Source organism: Myzus persicae, unplaced genomic scaffold (genome assembly GCF_001856785.1).
Source record: "Myzus persicae strain clone G006 unplaced genomic scaffold, MPER_G0061.0, whole genome shotgun sequence".
Classification (NCBI taxonomy): Eukaryota; Metazoa; Arthropoda; class Insecta; order Hemiptera; family Aphididae; genus Myzus; species Myzus persicae.
Window position 1 is genome coordinate 949125 of NW_019103602.1, and position 25248 is coordinate 974372.

The window sequence follows — 25248 nt, forward strand, 5'->3', positions numbered from 1 at the left end:
TAGAATCTGTCAAAAAATAAACGGCAAGGGACAAAGGAACTTTCATTTTAGACAGATTTCAGTTTTATTCAATAACAAACAAATGCCAATTCTTCTGCACCGGGAGTCGAAATCATAAAATATTCCCGTCACAGATGGATTTCCGTTTTATTTAATTTTATATTATTACCGAGCCCGTTTCACCAAAATGTTATTGTATTATGCAGCTGTAATATACCTATATAATATAATATATACGTCCCTCATGTTTTCCTTTAAGAACGAATTTGTTGAAATTCTGATTTTCAAGAAAACTATTACATTTTTTTGTACAACTTAAAGATTATCATGTGGCTATATAAACTTTTGTTTTTTAAATGAGAACACCCCCCCCCCCACTTTTTACTATAAACTATTGGGTGGACAATTTTTTTTTTGAGTATTTTATAGTTTGTTATTAATTATTAAAATTGTTAATATACCAAAGATAATGGTCTTTAAAAATGGTTTTATAAATATAAAAAATAGATGACATTTTAGATCAAGTATCTACTCTCTACTTGAACCATATTTACAATTTTGATATTAATCACAGAAATTGTTAAATCGCCATTGACCTCATATATCTTAAAGACATAATGATAATATTATGATTTAGTATGGTGGTGAGATAAATGGCGGTAGCACTGACTGTCTGATGACGCATTGCTCGAACGCGAATCAGAACTAGCGACTTAATCCGGATTCATGAATGCGACATTTGAACTGATGTATAGAAGGCAGGGTGGTGTATGTATATTCAACTCAAAAATGTACAGATGTAGATAATATGTGTACACGTGGGATATAAGTAATGTGCATAAGACTTTAAGTCTGTACGTGATCTGATGTACCAAAAAACTTAAAAACAACAACAGCAATGGCGCCGAGAGAGTATAGCCGGCCGTGAGCAAAGGCTGAAAACATTTGGCTACCAAAGAATACTGGTATTCAAAAAGGTCAAGATGCTTGAACATAATTTATTATTTTTATATTGATGATGAACACCTTAATATTCAGCCGATGATTCATGAACAATGATGGCATCACCTATTTTGATATGTACAACTTTCACTACAAATGATTAATAATTTATAAAAATTATAAATTAATAAATTATTTATTTTCTTTCTTTCTTTCTATTATAATGTTATAACTCTCAGTTCTACAAATATATATTTTTTTGCTATGGCTATCACTTCATGATCACGATATCAAAAATATAAAAATAATGTGCTGATAATTCCACTTATACGTGTATATAGTGTACATTGTATACTATTATAGTCAAAACATGAATGTTACATTAACCTAGAACTCATATTATAGCAACTGGTTCTTTCGGTCCCTAACAGCTAGTAGGTACATAGATACCTTCTTTAACCATCTCTAAATTGGTAGTGGGCGTTTTTTTCAGGAACAAATTACGCACTTTCTACAAGTTAAATCTTTTGAATAGCGGACACCTTCGATTCGTGGTTGCAATTTCAGTGGCTGAGACTTTTCTGGTTTTTTTTTTAGTTGTCATTTTCAAACAGCCGAGGTTACGTAGTTTTCATTTCACGAATAGCTTAATAATTATTAATTATTATACACATCTGCCAGACAACTGTTGCAGTACCACCCTGTATCGACCAGAGTATAACGGCAGTTAAAAAACTATATTGTTGTTATTGCTGCATAAACATATTATTATTATATTGTAACTGTAATGTGATATGATATTAAACACAGATTTTAGGAGCCTATTGGAGGGAATCAGGCGGTGTAAGCCTCGCTATATAATTATCCCTCCCCCTAAAAAAGTGGATAATATTTAATTACATTTTTTTTAAGAATGTATTCACCCCCATAAAGTTTTAATGGATCTCCGCCTATGCAAGAGCCAGAAAATATAAAACAAATCTGATCCCTATGCCCTCCGATTAGTGGGTAAAAATAACATGAAACATTTGCGCCGATAGTATAAGTTCGAAAACAGCTACGACAGCAATGCATCTATTAGCTACTTAGAACATACCCATTACCCATGCGTCGAGGGATATTTCGTGATTGTAGAAAACCACGCTACGGTGATGCCGGCACTTGAGAAGTCGTAAAAAACGATTACACATTTCAACGTCCTGAGCGATGGACGACAGTAAGTCTCCATCGAAAGTATAACGAGAGTGCTCGGAAACTGAGTGCGCATTTTTTGTTTTATCGTTCGCAAACTCTCTCGCCATTTAAAAGATACCCAGCGGAAGATCGGAGCGTTTAAATGGGTCTACTAGGTTTTCGATCCCCCCCCCTCCATGCCCACTCTTCGGGAACGCGTCCGTAAAATACGTTGTCTGTGCCCTGGCTGGCGGCGAGAGGCGTAGCGGATAAGACATGACAGTCGTAAAAACGTCGAGCAGCTCCTCGCAATATAATTTTTATGATCGGAGGAGGAGGAGAAGAAGAAATAGAAATAGTTGACAGCCCGGCGGGCGCGCGTAAGTACCTACGACCGGACGGATGGTACACCCACCAGCGCGATGGGAAATAAAAAAAAATCCGACCCTTCGGAGGAAAGGGAAAAGTGCCGCCGCCGCGTGCGGCAGGGCCGAGACGAAAATAAAATAATAATAATAATAATAATAATAATAACAAAAACGCGCACCCTCTTACGTCACATATAATATTGGGTACTATATCGTATACATACTGCACCATGTCACGAAGCATATATGTACACGATTCCACGCCCCGGCTCGACGACTCGGCTGCTTATTAGAGGCGTCTGGTCGCAAGGACACGATAAGACATAAGTACATGTACACATTATAGTGTTTTATACAATAATAATATACTCGTCCATTGTTATGATATCGCGCATTTCACAATATTGTGTCCCGTCCGGACGACAAGTTTATCGACGGGTCGCGCCAGACCGTTTTTGGCTAGAGCTCGAGGCGCTATAATGTATATTATACGTATATAATAGTTGGCAATGCGGACGATAAATCGACTGCTCCGAGAGGACTGTGTGTGTATATTATTATAATAATAATGTCTGCTGCGACCGCCGACGCGTCATCGTCGGCTTGACGCATAATTTTCTCGGCAGTGTTTTTTTTTTTTCGATTTGTGTCTCACGCACGTGTCCCGCAGCTCGTCTCGTCACCACCGGACACGGTTTTACGATAACAATGGGTACGATGAAGACGATGTAGTCGGACTAGGAAGGTATAATCATCGATACGATTTGAAAAAAAAAAAAAAAATTGATTGATTTTAAAAGGTGCAATCGGTCAGTTATCAATAGTTTATCAATAGTGTATCAATAGCTATACTAATGTGATCCAAATTACTACGATATTTCGATATTTTAGTCGTCTCGCGAATGTGATTTCTTAAATTGTGTGCTTTTATCTCATTCCACGACGAAGTAACATAAACGTTTTGAAATCTACATTACATATACCTATTATTATCATTAATATTATTAGTATAATTATCGATGACATCAATCGAAAAATATTGAAACCTACTCTTCGATAGCTATAATGGCAGGCTGCCCTGTTAATATTATTAATTATCAATCGTAGAGCGTCAATGAATTAAAATTAAAATATAAAAAAATTTTCATCTAATTACACCTTACCGGAATTATTGAAGTCCTTTTTTTCATTTATTTTTTTTTTTAAAAGGACAGTCAAAACTCCTTTGACTCATACAATTTCAATTTACTTTTTTATAAACGAATGCATAAAAAAAAATGTTTCGTTTTCAGAATAATTGATTAATCAGACAGTTCATTACTTACCGAAATGAAATGGAGGTGGATAAAACTTAAAAACAGAAATATTTTATTCATAAGAAAAATACTTTATCTGTATATACTTAAGCACCGCTTATTTACATTTCTGCATAATATTCCTGACGGGAGAGTAATTTCATCAGTTTTACAATAGTTTTACAATAACTTGTCGGGTTTTGTTGCCATTTTATAGACACCCGTTCAATCTTAAAATCGTAAACAAGAGAAACGGAGGTATTAGGTATGATAAATTCCATCAGTTGTCCAGTGCATAAAAGTTGGTTTGTCTGTAGTGTATTATTCATATTATATTTTATTTACAAGGAAACTATCATTTTTTTTTTGTGATAGTTATTTTTAAAAATACAAACTTATCTTTATAGATACATAATGAATTGAGCAATTAAAATGTACTTTATATAATTATATTAATAACAATCCGGTGAATTTAATATTACAGGAAGAAAACAAGCCATAACTAATGGCTCTCAAGTTCTTGGAAAACTTAGATAATAGTATTTAGTATACAGTCTATACTGAATTATATCAACTATAAATATAGAAATTAATATCTTAAAGGCAAAAAGTTAAGGGTTGAAAATAATACCATAGAGAAAAATACATTTTTAAATGGCTCTTGGATTTATCTATGGACAAGTGTTGGTAAAAGAACCAAGATTGTTGTCGGAAGAAACGGGATTTAAAACTTCGGTGCGCATTGAAGGGATGAGATTGACTTTTAATTAACAAAAACCTCTTCGACAGAAAACGTGGAAACCGATAAGTGAATTCAACTCCCCCCCCCCCCCAAAAAAAAAAAAACTTTTAGCCCTTAAGCTTAACGAGAAACTTTGCCTTTGGATTTTAAATCGGCTTATTCATCTAATAATTTTGTACGTTCTTTGTCAAGTCAATTTATTAAAACTTTAATAGTAAATAATACAGTACATAATAAAAGAAAATTAGTTTTCACCGATGAATCGCTGTGGCTGGGTACCGGGGCGGCGGAAAGGGCCATTTGACGTATACGTTATCATTATATACCTAGGTTGTATTACTATTATATACCTGTGCATAAACGTCATTAACGAAAAGCTATTCGAAACAAAACTCGTATCCCGGGCGGACTCAATGTCTTTAAAGTCATGTCGGTTTCCCTGTAGTCGTGGCAATAATAAGGCACGAAAACACCGGCAGAGCACCGACTGTCGGTGGAAATTTGAAAATACGGGAACGACGATTTAAAGCCGGCTGCAGCCCGACCTCGAGGAGTCGTAAAGAAAAGCGCGAAACGAGCATCGGGAAAAACGTAGGTAAATTATTATTAGTTCCAGAGCAGTGGTCGGGACGGCTATTACTTTGATGAACGATGGAAGTCAGTCCAAAGTACGAGCCGGTGGTGGTGGTGTGCTGAAAAGAAATTAAGCCGCTCCAACCGATATCGTAATGCGGCTAGCAGCTCGCGAGTATTATATAATAATATTATAATGTGCACACAATAATAGAATCCGCAAACTTTCCGACGGCAGTCCCACGCCGGTGGATGCATTATATAATATTATACCTACCATTAATGACCGAATAATAATGCCCGGGAAGTTTTTACTTTTTCTCGGTCGACAATTGCCAGTTTCGCAAAGTTCGTGTACTACTCGAAACCATAACTCTCGTCCGAAAACCAACTTATGCTATTCACGTCATGTGACGTGCAATATATTATAATGTGAGCGTGCACACACTATTATGACCTGTGGTGGTCGGCGACGAGGGCGTGATACTTTCTACGATAATTCCTTCGTGCTTTTTCCCGTCATTGGCATTAATATGCTTCCATCACAACAATAACGACAATTCGTTTTCGTCGAGACAGATAATAATATAACGACGATAAGCCGTTCGGCTCGGGCAAACATATTATTATTATTTTGCTCGCGAAGTAAAAAAATTGTCGCATTTTTATTTCGAATATATTACTATTATTATTTTGAAGTTTTTATGCGGTGACATTATTATCGTAGGACTCGAGACATTTCAGTTTTCGCGGCGACGTGTTGAGTGGAATATTTGATGCATGAATAATGTATCTCTATTGTATCCATTCACCACAACTACTTCTACTAGGTACCGAAACGTCTACATTTAAATGGATTATACGTGAATTACATACCTAATGATTGTGTGCAAAGAATATACCTACACTTTGATTGATTATTATTGAAACGCCATGCTTAATACGTAATACGTATATAGGTACTACATTATGGTACACGATACCTGCGTATTTAATTTGTTTCAAAATATTATCATGATATTGAATCAACTGTCAGTTTTCTAAATTTCTACTCCCTATTTAAATTATTAAAATATAATGGCAATCGTTAAATACTATTTGATTCAAATTTTGAAATCGATTGACTAATAATATATAGGCACATGTTATTTAGTACTCATAATACGTTTATTGCAAAATGGTTTTAAAAATCTCACCGATATGACAGCTAAACTAAATAATCATCAAATTATTTGTACTTTTTTAAATACCATTCGCTTATCTTTGGTATCGTCTAAATATCAACCATTGAACTGATTTGTTTATCATTCTGAAAATATCGTAAACAGTATACCAAGCTGAAGTATAAACACAAATACTTGTTTTATAATTTATAAATATTTATAATTTTCAATACTGGATAAACACATTGAATACCCCATACTTTGATAGTAATTGGCTGCTATACAAACAGCTATAACTTACTATAGTATGCGGTCATTTATTTTATACATTTATTTAACGAATCTATTTTTCTGATGTAACGAACTAAAAGTTACCTACTACAAAATACATTATATATTCATACGTATACACAAGTGTGTCTTATGCAACCATTTTTAATTTGACTAGTTTCACTATAATAATTTTTACAGCAAAATTTATTTTGATTATATTAATCAGTTGTTGTGATGTTGGTAATGTATTGCATAAATTATAGTAAAAAAACTACTCTACTCCAGTAACCATTCTCCTCCCTACGTTAACGTCACTGATGCATTAGCAAAATACATTCATTAATTTCTTAGAATTTGAATTTTACAGTCTGATACTTTTTTACTTAATATAAACGAGAAAAAAACAAAGTTTTGTGTCTCAAGGTTTACAATACATTTTGTATAATAATTATTAACAGTAACCCAAATAATTCTAAACAATTGACAAACTTTAATAATTAACACATTTATTCTTTAATTCATGATGTTCTATAATAATGTATAGATTTTTTTTTAAAGAATTTGTATTATTTAATTTTTTGTGTATACTACTATACTCGCATTATAAGTATAACTTAAGAGTTATATGCAACAAGTTATCTTCAAAATATTCTGCGTCGTGTTATGAATCATGATTAATTTGATTACTTAAGTATATTAATATATTTCCAAGACATCTGTATCGTTTTTTCAAACGAAATGGCTGTCCACATGCATATCAAATCTTATCCAAAAAAAGAGTAGTTGTATGCATAATTTTCAAAATATGAACCAGTCACGTGAACCTGGTAGTTTAACTGATGTAAATACAATTGTCGAAGTCATATTTTACATGTCTTAGAAACGTTTAACTAATACGAGTAACGAATTTATAAACTGCATTAATGTCTTTAGTATTTGTAAAATAATGCAATGCGTATATACTCTATAACCCGAAGAACCTTGTTCTTAATGGTGGTAGTGAGGACCAAATAAGAAGTGGTTACGAGTTGAACTATTCAATTTATTAAAATGGTAAAAAATGTTTTATGATTGTACCTAGTGTAGTTAATTGATTAAAAATAATATTCTTGACATGTAGATTACCGTTTGTCTCAACTTCACTCGTTATAAAATATAGGTATACTATAATTGTATAATATATTAGTGCTTACCTACATATGTCACACACAGTAGAGTTTAATATATAATCGATTATTGTTAGCATATGCCGTCGAACATTATGACTTCGCTTATTTATATTTTATGCGCTGATTGATTATAGGTATTTATACTTGAACTATCAAACTTGAATAATTAACGTAAAAAATATCGTGTTTTTGTCAATGCTACTGAAGCAGGCGATGTCCAGACAACAAAAACTATTGTATCCAACAATATCAAGCCTATGAGGTGGTTAGCGTTCAAATGTTTCTCACCAAGCCCACGTTTTTTCATTTTTATGTTACATGTACTTAATATCCACACACACGTTGAAAAGCCGTTTGATTATAACTTGTAACAAATGTTCCACACAGAGCATCTAACACTGAAGTCCACTTATAACGAACCCTCCATGATTTTCACACACTTAGTTCACTTGCCGGTGTGCATTCCACGATTCGGCGTTAGAAGACTCTTCCGCTCGAACGACTTATCGCACATGTCGCGTGTGTATTGCCAAGCACACACTCTCGTTTTCCGGCCTCCGACGGTGTTTCAAATTGTTTCCGCTGCAAAATATTATGTCAATTGCTTTCTCGTTAGGTATCGGACGAACAGTTAGGTAATACCGTACGGTATATCGATACAATAAATAATAATATGATATTATATTAGATTCACTAACAGTGCCGCCGTGGTGTAGTATCGTGTGTACGCAGTACAAATATTATATAATATAAGCAGTTGTGTAACTGCAGACTCGTATTTTATTTTCACGCACAACCTTTCGTGATAATTTGTTTTCCGGTCGATTAGTATTTACTGTCAGCATAATTTTCAAGCCTGCAGTATTACATTTTGTCGCGTTCCCGTTGAAAGTAATTATTTTATTTTATAAAGGTATCTTCACAAATGCCAAAATACTATATATACTACAGACAACATTTTTCTTGTTCGTCATTGACAATAATCCATCGATGTAAATCCTGAAAATAATTCGTTCTCGAAACGCACTAATGATAAGCAGTTGCGTTGATGCATTTACTTATTCGACGAATCGGCGTAATCCTAGAAGAATTCCTATGGATTATTTAATATGATGTTAAAATCTTTATAAAATACATTATTTTAGACTATTGTTAAAATTTATTGTTTTTTTAATTTTAATGAAGGATCGTTAAACACACTTTTTACCACAATATCTGTATCGTTATAAACGGACTACAAAATTAACATTTTCAATTACAAGTACAATATTATTTTTATTAAATTACTCAAGTCAATTATCAGTTAATTTATGCATCATAATTGGGTATGTGTGATGTACCATATTAAAATTATATCGTGTGTATAAAACATTTTGAATTCAAGTACCTATATTGTAATGCCTATTGAATTTCCATTAACATTGTGTTTATAATATAATTGTAAAAATATTTAAAAATACAAACAAATACATTTTCCCATCACAAGATCTAGTATAGTTTTTAATTATTAAGAAAAATTACAAATAAGCTTACATTCACAATGGTGTAATATATTTGATACGTGACATACATCATTACATCAATATGTTACAAGTGGTCCACTAATCATATTTCAAATATCGTAGTTTTAGTACATAAACATTTTACTTTGTGCGATATATTATAATAAATAGTTTTAATGTTTCCATCATAATACATTTTATATTAATTGTATATGAAAATAAAGTTAGTTTGAAAATAAAATATTATAAAAACAATATGCCACAGCCCACTTATAAAAGTAATATAAAAATAATTCTGCCGTAAACATACCGGAGCAAACGAAATAAATCCAAACAGTTATATTATTTCTGCAACAATAATAATGCAATGCTATTTTGAAATTAAATACCTCGAAACTTAAAACAAATTTATCAAATCCCCCAAGCGAGTCGCTTTTATATATGGCAATCCGCCATAGATCCCACCTTGAGCCACATTATTCGCCAAACGTGACCGGTGATTTGTTTTTCCTTTTGGTCTTCCGAATAATCTGCTAATTGTTCAATACGGAAGTATAAAGTAATTAATACTAACGTAATTATCCTTACCAAACCTTCCATAATTAACGGAGACTGAAATATATTTTGGTATTTTTTTTTATTTATTCAGTTTTAAGGTTTCCTGTTGTTGGATGCATTATGGTGTTCAAAGGCTGAAATACAATTTTAGACATTTTGAGTTTGGGTGCTCATGCATATTATTATACGGAATAATATGGGTTAGGTGTCCAGGAAACACTTAATTTAGAAACCATATCATTATATCATGTAACCATATCCGTTTTTAATCTATAGGTCATTGCTTAGAATATTATTTAAATTCATAAAATATTAGTGATGGACAATAGTACGGTAATATAACGGTAACTATGATCACTATTAGTAAATAATAATTAAGACTATAATTGATCCGTACTGCTTCTATTTTCAAATTATTGTCACTGATACATATAGCTGGTCCAGTGTAAGTGTCACGATAATATTCTCAACTTCAAATTGTTTTTGTGATCTTTATCCACCGGCTATTACTCAAAAAATGATTTAAAAAGTGAGCCGACCGTAAAAAGTACATACAAAACAACAAAACGATGTATGACATCACAATATCTTTAAATTCAAACTATCTAGCTTTCGGATTAGCCAGGATTTTTTATTTTGGATTTTGGGGTTTTGGGTGTTTATAAAAAAAATCAATCGGGTTGTATGGGTTATGGATGTTGGATACTCAAAGAGATCTTAGGGGCGATTCCAAAGTATTCGTGTGTATAAGACTGCATTACTCTGCATCCTTTCGGTATAATTGTTTGAATGAAGGTTTACGTACTTTGAAATGTGGATTAAAGATTATTAGATCAATTTTTTACTTAGGCTAGTAAAAATGGCATATTTTCACCCTGGCTTTAACCAAATCAAATTGCTTACACAAAACTATAACATAAAATACAGTGCGTGGACATATGTAAATACCAATTTAGTTTAGATTATTAATTTAACCAAAAATGAATTTTGGTTGTATGCATGTTTGGGTAAAAATAATTTACATATCAACTAACGCTAAAATTTGACCTTAAAATATAATGTGTACACCCTTAATAAGCATGTTGGTATAATACTGTTAATGTCTTAAAAATAACTGTAAGTTCTATTTACTAATCATGAATTACAGAGCAAAAAAACATGTACTTAATGTAAACAGTACTCAATGAGTACTACTCATTTATAAAATAAAGTACTTACAGATACTCAAAACTTGAGGAAATCAAAAATAAAGATAATATTATAGAATAAACAATTCAATGTAGTTCATTAATAATAATAATATTATCTAATGTTAAAACAATAGGTACCCAACAATTTTCACTCATAAATAACAATCGATTTATCATTCGTACATGCATCACGACATGAATATGGTGTAAAATACAATTAATCGTTGTATTATAGAGAAAGTTTGAATCGCGTTGAACACAACAGGAAACCCGACTGTTAAGATTGCGCGAGTACATCGCTAATGTAGACGGTGGTTGAGGTCGGGCTTTAAAAAGAAATCAATAGGATTGCGTTGGATGTAATGAAGAGTGATGCGATAAAATGTAAAGAGACTAGGATTTCAGAAACTAGTGAAGTATATATATATATATATATGTATATAATATGTATATGTATTAGGTACTATGTGAGTGTATGTTGTGTACTGTATGTAACAGGAAAAAGGGACCTGTAGGTTATAGCGAAATGGGACGGAGACTGTATATACACAGCATAGTCATTTGTGGCATAATAATATAATACAAGTAGATACGGCTGAAAAGTAATCAAAGTACATTTATATTTATATATTAATGTATAGATAGAGAGACTATATCGGCTCAAATGTGACTGAACCCACACACGATATTAATTCGAAAAAAAAATGATTAAAATCAATAAGACGTATTAACAACAAGACGTATTGTTTGGAACCAAAAATATATAAAAAATACATTTTTCGTTTAAAACCGAGTAATGGTTTACTCCAAAATCCTTAAGGACTATACTTAATAAGATATATTTATCGAACACAAATTCATTTTGGACGTTACTCGATGACTGACGCTGTCCGTGAAAACTATGTGATACTACAACCACGATTTATTCTCGTTTATGAGTTTGGAATATAATATGTTTTGCGATTGTATTATTACGTACTGCACACTGTGCGTTGCTCACATTATTTCATGTGTACTTCATTTTTGCAGGGAAAACACAATTTTTTTACATAACTTATTCTTATTATAAGTTATAACTGTATTAATACTACAGCCATCAAGTATAAATTATTTCATAGTGTTACAATCGGTTTGACCAATGCAAGTGATTTAAAAACGACAGTTTTTGTGCTATGAAATTTTTAAATACAATTTCTAAAAATTCCGTGACATAACTGTTTTATCACTTTATTGGAACAATATATTAATATGTAATGATTATGCATCAACTTTCTCATTAATAAAGTTATGCAATTAAATTATTTAAGCAACAATCAAACTATTAAGATAGAGTGTTCATAAACCACGCCTAATAGAAATAACAAATAATATCATAAATAATCATAATAGTTACATGCTATACGGCCTATGCATGTGCAAAAACATGAAAGACAGAGATAAACCTGTTTTTAGCCAATTTTCGTAATCTGTTTAAAACCATAAAATGCAATTATGATACAACTGTACCAATATCAAATGTTTGCAGCTTTCCAAGAATATCTAGGTGTGAAAACGGACTACTTGAACCTCGCTTAATTATGCCGAACTAGATTGACGTTAATTATATGCGTTTTGCAACTCACGTATCCCAACTGTTTTCAAACGCGTACCTCATATGTCTCTGTCGACCTACTCCACCTGTTGGCCATGTTCTTTACCACGACCATCCGAGGTTGTCCAAATTCACACATTTGAAAAGCGCTATTGTAATATTATATTGGATACTGAAATACAATATTATTGCTGTTATCGTCACTGTACAAAAACGTATTATAATAATAATGTAATATGGTACATAATTTATTACCTCGCTTACCACGATAGCCTGGTGCTCTGAGATGGTTTTTGGCGGGGGAGGGGGAGTGTTACCGAACACTCGTATACGTACACGACACAAGACTCATTAATTACGGAATTAAAACGTTTAAACTACGACAATAGCTCATAGTTTTAAAGAAGTAGTTTTAAATTTATGATGGGGTGACGGCATATTGTCTGCGAACAAAACGACGATGGCGAGGGTGGAAAAAACAATAGGTACCATTTCACGTCCAAAATATGTACCAAGTATATGATATATAATATAATATAATATCATATATATATATATATATATTTTCTCGCAAAAATAATAACGGTAAAGTACGCCGCCGTATAATAATGTACATACAATGTATAGGTATATTTAAGAGCTTCTTCCGCACGACCAACACATCATAATATAATATTATATTATAATATACCTAATAGTAATAATAATATAATACGCATTGTACACGTAATAATAATATTACCATCATCATCATTATCATAATGCACAAAGGAGCGTGTAAAAAAAAAAGAGGAAAAAACGTCGACGTGAACACTCCGCGGGTGTATTAAAATTACGGGCGCAAGTCACTATATTATTACGACGATGTCATTGTGCGCCGCGGGTTTATGGCGAAAACGTTTTAGCGTTTTGCCTGTCGCTCCCAAAAACCTACGACCCTCTAGCTTCCTCGTATAATAATAATTGTTAATGTTTGATCGAATTCGACAACACATTTTACCGTTGAATTTGCCGCCGTTATAATGTATGCGCGTTTCCGAGACGCGTCGCAGTGTGTGAAATCGATTGATCGGCGCAAAGCGTTTGGAATAAAATATTTTTTGCGAACTAGAAATAATCGCCAACGCAGAAGCGTTGGACGGAGGTGATATATGGTGCGATGTCGGTACCTATTTTGTTTCTTGTGAATTTTTAATATTGACTTTTTCGGCAGGTATTAGATGAGATTCAGCATTAGATGATTTGCATATTTTTTATGCTACAATATGATTGTAATAATGTACGCACTTAAACGTGTCCAAACTCCAAACCATCTATCTCCGGACAAAATGTGAAGCATCAGTTCAAAAAAAAAAAAACATACACACAAATTGTGAAACTGTTGACCTATTTTTCTGCAGTGTGTGGTATATATAGTGGATTATTTATACCTGGTGATTAATTATTGGATGCGTACCTTACTCGATGTGTGCTGCACTTGTCTAGAAGATTTATTATTGTTAAAATTAATCAAATAAGGTTAGATACTCATCCCAAACAGCAGCTGTCATCGCTATGTTTGTCGTTTTATATTAATTCGATTGATTTGACTGGTGACTTTCACTCACACCCAAACATAGTAAAAATAGTAATTATTATACAAACACGTTTCTCAGTAAATTGATATAGTGATTATCAAGAAATCTCGTTGAATGCATAAAATATGAATGGTTTCAATACAATGATTGTTTTTGCAGCAAAAGAACATTTTTCATATCGTTATAAATAATAAAAAGAGATTTCAAACGTCAAACACAATAATATACCAAATGGTGAAATTAACGACAGCCTTTACTCCCAAATCATATTATTAGAATTCCAAATTCGTATAGCTATGTAATAATTCTTAGAACGAAATATAATTTTTAGGAATACTAGGAATAATCTCAGAAATATTTATAACTCTATTTTAATGGCTTTGATACTTGGGTATAATATTTGAATCACTTGTATAGCAACACTATCATTGTTTAATTGTGTATCCCAGTTACAATAGTAAATATAAGTATAGTTAAATCTTATTTTCAATAATAATGACGGGAATTAAATTATTAAATACTTTCATAGATTTGAGCTTATTATTATACTTTTAAGCTATGCGTGAGTGTTTTATTCGTGTGAATATCAAAATAATGCAATACGCCAATACCTATGCAAAAAAAAATCTTGGAACTAGCGCAATTCTGTACATGCAATTTATCCTACAAAATAACTGTCAATATTCATGGTTTAGATGTGCTGTGTGAAAATTTGATCTCCAATGTTTATTAAAGAAATCGTGCTTATTATGTATTATCTGTATTTTTTAGTAGCTAAAAGAATGTCTTATGAAAAAATTTATATTACATTTTCAATCTTTTTTTACTAAAAACAATAATTTAAGAGTTAATTGTCACAAGACATTTGAAAAATGTAAATTTCAGTAACTGATTATTACAATATTATACTATACAATTATATTGTGACCTATAATAATACATTTTACTGTCATAACAACGGGAGAAAAAAATGCATTTTTTGATTGCCAAAAAAATAACTTGTCCGTAAACTAATTACATCAATTCATTACATAATATACATTTTTTGATGGCTTGCAAAAACATTAGTAAAATCAATTAAAGTAAAATATAGTTTTAATTATTTATCCTCTCTTATCGATTGAGGCCTTAGTTTATCAGAAGGGTCTGTTATAAGGTTCACTGGTTTCAGACGTCGCAGAAAATAATACCTTTAAAAAAAAAAAACACCCACCCCTTTCAATAACGTCGTTGTACACCGAACGTGCAAAAAGTTTGGCAATGTCTATTACTTGTCTATATATATATATATATATATATATATATATATGTGTGTGTGTTTCTCCAACACTTCTGAACATAAACAAAACAATATTATACAAAATCATTCAATTCAGTGTACATAGGTTGAAACTGAAATAATTTCCGATCGCATGAATGTTATATATCTTTTGATAAACCATCTGTACTGTCCGTTTGTCGACTATAAGCTGCTTTCATCCACAAAAAGTGTGAGTATAACTAATGTATTTTCGACGAGACGATCATAATATAGAGCCTCTTCTCAATAGTATTATTATCTCAACTTTGTGTATTATGTTATTTACTGATAACTTCACTGTAGTAAGACAGAGTAAGACACAGGACATGTGTGTTAACAATAATAAATAATATATATTCATTTGGAAATAATTTAACAGTATTACCTATGACGTTATTGTGTAGGTTTTATTGAACGAACGGTAAGTCGTTTTAATAGCATGTGAAATTCAGGTCAGATTTATTTGTTATTAAGACAAGTCGATAAACACCTAACAAGTAACAACCGATAGACCACTTCCATCGATTTATTGGTGATAAACTACACCGAAAAAGGCTGAGAGTCATGTAACCTATATGAAAAATGAAAAAAATAATAATTTACATTAAGAATATTAGGTTTAATGAACACAATGCTATATCTTCGATTATATGATATTATTGTATTTAGTCAGAAACATCCCTCAAAGTTGGAGATTGAAAAATATTTACTCTCCCAAAAAGAGATGACCGATACAAAAGTAAGACATACAAAAAAATAGTATTGTAAAACCAACACTCCGCTCAGAATCTCAAATCGGACAAATATTTAGATTACAATGATTGTTCTTCAAAACAGACCTTTTTTTTACATATTCCTTATATTTAAATAACTTTTTCTAATTTAATTTCCTTTATTGTCAGACGTCTATATTTAACATGAGAAAAAACTCTAGACGTTATTGTAACAATAATTTTACTTCTAAAAAGTGTATGTGCTCAATACTGTGTATGAATACAGTTGTAGATGGTTCTTTCAGATTATCTTTTATTATGCGTTCAATAACCTCTATAGCGAATTTCGCTTTTATTTCTGCAAGATTTTCATATTGATAACGTCGTGATGAATTCCAAAATTATATTATATAATTAGTTCATTTAGAATATTTGAATTTTCCGTACATCTTGCATTCAAAATGAACCCTTTTCCACATATTTAATAAAGTTAGGCTCTTTCTTACTTTAAAGAGTGGAAATTAGTTATTCAGACATTATACTATAAACCAACAAGCTGCCTTTATTTTAAGTTAACATTGATACCACCCCTTCACCCTTTCGAAAAAGACACCGGTGTCACGATATTCTTAATCCTGTAGTGTGTACCATTAAAAAAATAAAATAAAATAATACGTACATACATATTTTACTAAGCATGCTTCCCACTTTTTGTAATTCATACAAATTCTGGTTTTAGACATTTTTAAGTCCGATGTGTGTTTATATCAAAATTGTATCGAGTAGTTTCCAAATTATTAAACATTATGTTCTAATAAGGTTTCACAGTCCATGCTAATAGGTTTAAAGGCTTAGATGATGATGGTTAGGTAATAATATAATATTAACTGGGTACTATATATTATATTATCATTTTATATTTGTAATAAAAGTATTCTAAGTATATCAATAGAGTTAGACTCATATAATCGATTCAATATTATACTTGATATGTCTGTATTTATTTTGATGTCAAGCTATTGTTAACAATTGTATTATCTTTGACAGCTTATACGGTTAAATATGTTAGAATCAAATCGTTTGTACTTCGATTTAGATGCATCAACATTTTATCTTCTTAAGCATTTATACAATAAAAGGTGGTTTTTATTTGAAAACAAAAAAATTATTTCAGCACGGATCACTTTTTAAATGAAGTAAAAAATGTGAAAAAAGTAAACACGTTGCTAATAATATAGTCTTAAGCATACTAAAAAATTAAAAAAAACTAGAATTTTAATTATTATTACTGTATTTATTTTCAGAAAATATTATTTTTATAGTTATAAAAAAAAAAACAAAATTTGATTGCAAAACTATAGATTTTCGATTAATAATCGTGTGTTTCAATTTATAACTTTTAACTTATAAGCATCTAACAATTTAGTTGTGTATAACTTATAAGTAGGTATGCATTTACATTAATATTTTATTCATCAATAATGTTTTTTATTTATATTTAAATGGACTTTACAAAATCAATCTTATATACCTAATAATCGAGTTTTCAAATAATTTGGATAAAAATAATTAGTATTCAAATGGTTTAACTTTTTAGAAATTAACATTTACTATAGGATTCAGTATCCCGAAACCGTTTTTTTTTCGTACTCTCTTCGGATAATGAAAACTAACCGAAAAGCAACTAGGCACGACTATTTTGTCATCGTTCTGAACACTTCATAATATTAATAATATTATTGCGACACGTACGTCGGTCAAAACTGCGGGGTCGATCGTGAACGGATCGCGCCACTACGAAATTCCAACGTTTTCAACGGCGTTTTTATTTTCTGATTTCAGCTCTTGGATACGGCGGCGAAGAGCACGGGCCGCGTTTCGTGGTCGAGCCGCCGGTGTCGGTCTTCTTTTCGAACGCCACAGGGGCCCGAGTGGAGTGCGCTGCCGAGGGAACGCCCAGGCCTCTGGTCCGCTGGCAGACGGTACTCGACGGTGCAACGGTTAGGGGCGTCAGAGACCTGATGCACGTCGACGACAATGGAACCCTGGTTTTTTCACCGTTTGCCGAACACCAATACTCACCAGACGTGCACTCGGTCGCATACAGGTGTGTGGCCCACAGCCGGGCGGGCACCATCGTTTCCCGTACCGTTCAAGTCAGAGCTGGTAAGTGCCGGTGATCATATTACAGTAGTTCGTACACCACATTTTGCCGATGATGGCTTGTCTCCGCGACCGACGTGTTCCTTAAACCGAAGTGTCGTACACTATTATCATGGGCATACGACTGCGACGAATCTTCAAATACGATTTCCTGTATAGTGTAGGTGCACAGCGAAACACAGTTTGAGAGGGGGAGAGCGAAAGTCATGAAACACAATCGATTTGACAACGAGAGAGGATACATTTTGAAAATCTTAATCTCCACACCTCTACGATTAAAATAAATATTATAATATTATGAATATGTATCGAAAATATAACGTGTACCTATATAGATAATAGCAATAGTGAAACAGAAATAATATTAAATAGTATTGAATTCTTACCAATTATCTGACCATTCGTAATTTGTCACCATACATTTTTTTTATATTGTAGCTGTATCGCAATTCTAGACCTTTTCATTCCCTGGCTATACCATTTAACCAGCTATGCCACCCAAAATTTCGTACTTGCCACGGTCGCCATCGCACTTCCGCAATTGTACAGCCATATTGCTGTTAATTAATGAGGTGTAACTATGTGCAATGGAGTAGCTTTTTTTCGAGATGCATTTCCATTTTGACGATTCGAGTAACTGAAATATTGCAAAATAAGTCCAGATCGATTCACATCTGGAGTGTCTTATTTGATAATTCGTACAGAACCACTACTATACCGTGTACTAGTCATTATGCATTTTTCAAGTGTTCGATTTCCATACAGAAACAGTGGCCACACAATTGTTTTCCATCTCAGTAGAATGCTATTTCTAAAGCATACCGACATACCATGCACACAATACGTTTTATCCTAAATAATAATAATAATAATAATAATAATAATAAAAAAATAACAACCATTGTATTTCCCGTCAAAATGAACAACCCGTCTGGCTGTATACACTACTATACAACTGGGTAACGCGTACGGCGTAGGCGTTTGTACAGAAATATTATTACTTACGCCGGTTCAGATGAAACAACAAAAACGTTTCCTTTTAGAGTGGTAATCTACTATACCGCAAACCCATCACTACTACTTGATTATACCTACTATAAAGATACTCCATGGCTAAATACAGAGTCAAATCGCTATAAAACTATATACTTACCTAATATGCATGTTGCTACAATAATATGTATATATATATATATATATTTTATTATACGCTGTACGATAATTATTCTTGAAATTAAATTAAACGTTGTCCCTTTTGTAATTCAAAAACGGCTTTGTATTTTATGAAAACTAAATTATATTACTATATAAGTAGGTACGTATGGTTGGTGGAAAAATATACATCTTATACTGCGGGTCCACCACTATAACCACGATGACAATAACGGGTAATTAAGAACAAAATGACAAATTATTTATGCATTTCTGTTATTTTGTTTACTATTGTGTTATTTTCTCAGCGGCAAGGTATTATTATCTCGAGGGGTCTAAACAAAAATACATAAAATGTAAACATTTTTACAACCATTGTGTATTTATACATTCAAAATAGTTGAATGAAAAAAGCGAGATAAAAGTGTACACTTTTTACTAAAAAAAATGGTTTTAATGAAAACTACTTCGTATACTCATTATACATACGTCTTGATAAAGACAATATTACATACGAATACGTTTTCTGAAAAATAAAAGTTTAAAAAAACAACAAAACGAGTGATAGTTTTAGAGTAGGTATATATATATACCTACATAGTTGCATTCCGTATTAACAATTAATTCATAATAAACATAATAGTTACTTGAGTGGGGTGTGAAGCAGTCATCCCTACAATGGCGTTAACATTTTTTATTCGTATTTTGTAGTTCTGTGTTGTAAAAAAAAAATATTAATAATTTTTAAAATAAATTATCGGAATATTATTAACATTTATGCATTCACCTTCTCATCTCACCTGATATAGTGATCAAAGAGTGTTCCTGACATTTATAAAGACGCATCACACATGGAATGTATTATCAGGGTTCTCAAAACTCGGCGAACTCAGATCATCCAGACACGTTTCTCAAAACAAAAGCCTTTCGATCATTACACTACGCACTGACACGCACACACCCACACAGAAACCCACCCCTCACACATATAGAATTATTGCCATTATTAATGTAGCGTAAATCCTCAGCCCGGGAGTAAAAGCGCTTCGGGTCACGGTTTTCGATTAGGCTATTAGCGTTTCGAAACACCGCAATAAGATAATCACGTTGGTTTGTTTCGCCGAGTCCAGACAGATACTTCATCATCATTTTTTTTTCTCCCGTTCCGTAAAAAGCCCGAAAACTCGAAAATAATTAACGAACCCCGATCCCGCCGAACAGCTATATTATATACCTACGCATATACCAAGTAATATAATATAATAAGTCGAGGTCAACGTGACGATAACGCAGGGGTGCGTATTATCAGAAAAGTCAATACACCGTCGTCGCGGTCGTCGTCGCGACACACTCGCTATAACATATTATATATATATATATTTATATATTATATATACGGTAAAGTCGTAAGTTTTGATGTATATATATATAATATGTGAGTGTGTACACAAACGCTCCCGACAACGGCTGCAGAGGCCATAGTGGAGGTTCGCGGTGGCGGAAGAGCTGGCCGCTTTATTCCCTCGCCGCGGGAATGCCGCCGCCGCCGCCGCCAGTTCTGCTGCTCCGATACCGCCGAGAAATGAGGTGGAAAAAATCATTGGACCACGAGTAACGCCCTGAGTAATTCATGAGCCTCCACCACCCCTCCCGACCATGAATCCTCTCCACCCCGGAGGCCGGGGGACTAAAACTCGGCGTGCTCACAACCGTCGCCTCCGACCTTTTATTTGTATATTTTTTACTCATAATATATATATATATATATATATATATGTATGTATCTTCTTGATTTTTTTTTTTTTTGGTCTCGGCGAAATGTTTTTTTCATTACGCTCGAGGCGGCGGCTCGGGATTTAGACGCGAATATAATATGTATGTATGCAAGCGAGTGTGTGTGTGGGGTCGGATACGCGAACCGTATACGTATGATGTATTATAATGTAATATATGCGCTCTTGGATTTTCGACGACCACCGGCCCCGCATCATCGGCGAGAGACAAAAATGTTTTTATATTTCTTTCCGCGCCGTACGCGCACTACCCGTGTTGTTTCGTACTGTGTCTATATAATTAAACCACATATACGCACATATATATATATATATACACACGCATACGGTTTGGTCGTGACCGTTGAAACTGATTTACCGCAAAAACGGCGGATATGCTATAAGCTCGCGGCCGAGATAACGTTAATTCCCGGACGACCGTATGTTAGGCTATATATATATATATAATACGCCGCACACGAAAACACACGTCTCGGGCTATTGTCGTCCCGGCCGGCCATGATTCGATTTCGTTCCATTATCGTTCAATTATCGCCTGCGGTGGAAATATCGGAGCGAGTAATCGAAATCTAGCTTAAAATAGTTTTACGAATTACGCGTGTCGTTTCCTCGGGCTTCGGCGGTATTCCGCAGCGAAACGGCTGATAAAAGATTTCGGTACGTCCGACGTGTCGAGGACGAATCCCGGACAGCGGTCGAAGCGTTGACTCACTGCACCGAATCGTAACCGGAAATCTTGGAAAACTATTACACCAGAGTCCCGGAACCTATAGGTATAGAATTCCACGTCCAAAGACGTGTGTGTCATGACGTAGATGTTGTGCAACTTCGTCATCTGTTATGCTATGGCTTAGGTACCTCGTACGCACATTATCAATAATCCGTCTTATTTCTGGGACGATATACTACGGCTTATGTGCGAAAACTGCCGGAGGCCTGAACAAGTGCGATGAACACGAAGCTAACACATCGGTCTATATTTTATTACAGCAATCTGTATAAAAAAAAACGATTAAGTGATTCTATACGAACATCGATTGAAAATTCAGCAGGTACCTGAAACGAAAGCTTAAGAAAACACCATATTATTATATTTTGTTCGGACGCGTCGATGTCGATTGTATGATTTCGTTCGTTATGCGGAATAATAATAGGTAGGTTTTATTTTTCGAGGAAACGAATGTGAAATTAAAATAAACCTTCAACGAAAAAAACAATCTTAAGACTTTTCATGTTGGTCACAATTAATATTTTCTGGTTTCTTTTTCGTTTTAAATGAAATCATTGGTCACGAAAACCAAAGTGTTATTTAACGTTACAGCAATACTGAAATATATATAATATACTATTCGTAAAATGTATTATTATAACACATTATGAAATGCCTAAAAAGCATTATATAATAATAATAATAATAATAATAATAATAAAAACAATAATATAAAATTAAAAACGTTGTATACCGTTATTTCAATGTAGTGCGTGACGTTTATTTATCTCGAGGGGATTGAAAAATAAAAGTTTAAAATAATATTATTATTTCCGCGGTAGGAAATGAACGTCCGTTATGATTCACAGGGCGCTTCGTACGGAAATTATAATAATCCAACGCCGACCGTGATTTAATAAACGGAATGCTCGCGTAAAGGTACGACCGCGTTAATTTTACCGCGGTCGAACGGAATACGGAGATGGAGTTCGATTCCTGCTAGTTAGTAGACACGGCGATAACTGTTTAAGCCCCATCACTATTATTATAATGACAATACACTCGTATTTTACGGGAAAACGGGTGGGCACTACGTTTGTCAACTATAATACAATAATATTATGCGATTCCACCCGAGGGCGTCATTTCAGTTTTTTAACATATCTCCGGGCAGTGCAATATAATAATGCATTATAATAATTGCAGGTATTCTATCGTCTCCAATTGTATAATCTTTGTTGAAAATATTATCGTTCGTATCGATTATAATGGACTTTTCTAATAGATAACAATGGTTGAAATATTTGAAACTTGAATGCTTACGAGTTATGAGCAACTAAAGCAACCAGCTGAAACAATTTCACTATTATTTGGACAAGAAGGCAAATAAACTTTTGTTTATTAATTGTGTCTTTAAGTTATCATTGTGCTTTTGCGGAACTAGCAACATAATGATAATAACTGTGGTAAAAACACGTAATAGAACAAGTTAGAGTGCCTTAACTGCTGATAAGATAATATTTATAGGTCCCATAGTCGGATGAAATACTTCACAATTAATATTGTAATTATATTTTGAAATCATTAGATCTCTGGAAAACGTAATTATCTGAAATGTATTAAGATATAATAGTGGAATTATTGTTAGAACAAGTAGTAATAGAGAGTTTTTAATCAAATTTAATTACATCGACATCGATAGTAACATTTTAATACCTACCATCAGAAAACATTAGTTTAGTACATAATATTTTCAAAAGTGACATCATTAATAAGGCAAAGAAATAAAATAGAAAAAAAAGATCATTCAGGTACCTACACGTATTAGAAAATACGTATAGGTTACGATTTAATGACAACCTTCAATAAAATAAACATCCCAGGATAGAAAAGAAACATAAATAGATTGTTTTATTTTGAACAACTCTGATAGTTAATTATATTTAATGTCTTAATAAAATTGGTGTGTATAACTTTGTCTAGAAACATGGTTGAGAGAGGAGGGGCTAAGTCAAAATATTCAGGAACCCTGCGATATTATAATCTGTTTTTTTCTTTTTGTAATTTTGTTTTTCACAATATATATTGTTCTAAAAATACGGGCTCGGGAGGGGGCCGATGCCACTGGCTCTTTCTTAGAGTCGCTCCTGCTTTGGTAGCTGGTAATTATTAATAAAGGATAGACCAGAGATGACTTAGGATTAATATTATGTCAAATTAAACTATAGTATTTTAACCATCGTTGAAAATACTAGGGGCGAGTGATAAATTGAACAGGTAAAATTAAAGCAATTAAAATCATTTGTTAAATTTCTTAAAAATTCTTCTGGTAAGTATTACATTAGGACTAGTATTGGGATTGGCACTTAAGAGCCCAAATGATTTAAACACTGCAATTCAATCATAATTGTAAATTGATTGATAATGACTGACACGAATAAAAAATATAAATTGCAAAACTACATAATATTAACCGGTATTCACAGGTATCATAATCCGTGCATTAATCAATAATTGTGCACAACATAAAAGTGTATTAGGACGATGTGTTGTTGGAATGCCAATCAACAATAACTTTAAGTTCAGAGGTGCCATCGTACACCTATCTACACCCCATCACTATCAATCGCACACCAATACTCGACCGTTAAGCTGGTGCAGTCGGTAATATTGTTATGCGTTTGACGCCTGAGGGTAATCCAGTGGGATCGGAACTCCATTAACAAAGATCTCGTAAAGAACGATGATACTTTGTAAACACCCTACATTGATACAAATTTAATCATTTTTAGGTAATACATATTTCACATGTTAATTATTGCACTAATATTATTCCTCAATGCTCAATAAGTCGATGGTTTTAGTTAGCTGCGCTGTGATGCGATTTGATGGTCGGTGTTTTCGTTTTAAATAAAAATCGATAAGCAATGAAAACAAATTACAAAAAAAAAAAAAATATAAATCCATTTTCATTTTATGTTCTTTAATTCTATATTATTAAATAAACAATATTTCCAAACAAAATAACAAATTACGTTAAAATATTGTATTAACGAAAACAAATTTTTTTATTTTATTTTTTGTTATTAAAGGATTTTTATTCGATCTGTCACAATAAAATAGAACAATAAGAACAATTGATGAATTAAATAAAAATAAATTAAATAAAAATAAATAATGACAGATTAGACTGAGTGTAGAGGCCTCGCAGCGGAGGTACTACGACAATGAAAACAAATCATTCACATTTTATACTACGCTTACTTCATTAGTTTAGCTAAAAACAAACCTAATGTAAACGT

At 32.8% G+C, this 25248-nt stretch overlaps 1 protein-coding gene across 4 annotated transcripts in view; it reads left to right on the plus strand.

Moving 5' to 3' along the window:
- Positions 1–25248, plus strand: part of LOC111034825 (Down syndrome cell adhesion molecule-like protein Dscam2) — a 310967-nt gene that overhangs the window by 89537 nt on the left and 196182 nt on the right. For all 4 annotated transcript variants that reach the window (XM_022316209.1, XM_022316211.1, XM_022316208.1 and 1 more), the window contains exon 3: positions 17972–18295. In XM_022316209.1, the coding sequence (XP_022171901.1) occupies positions 17972–18295 (324 nt within the window). The remainder of the gene's footprint in view (positions 1–17971; positions 18296–25248) is intronic.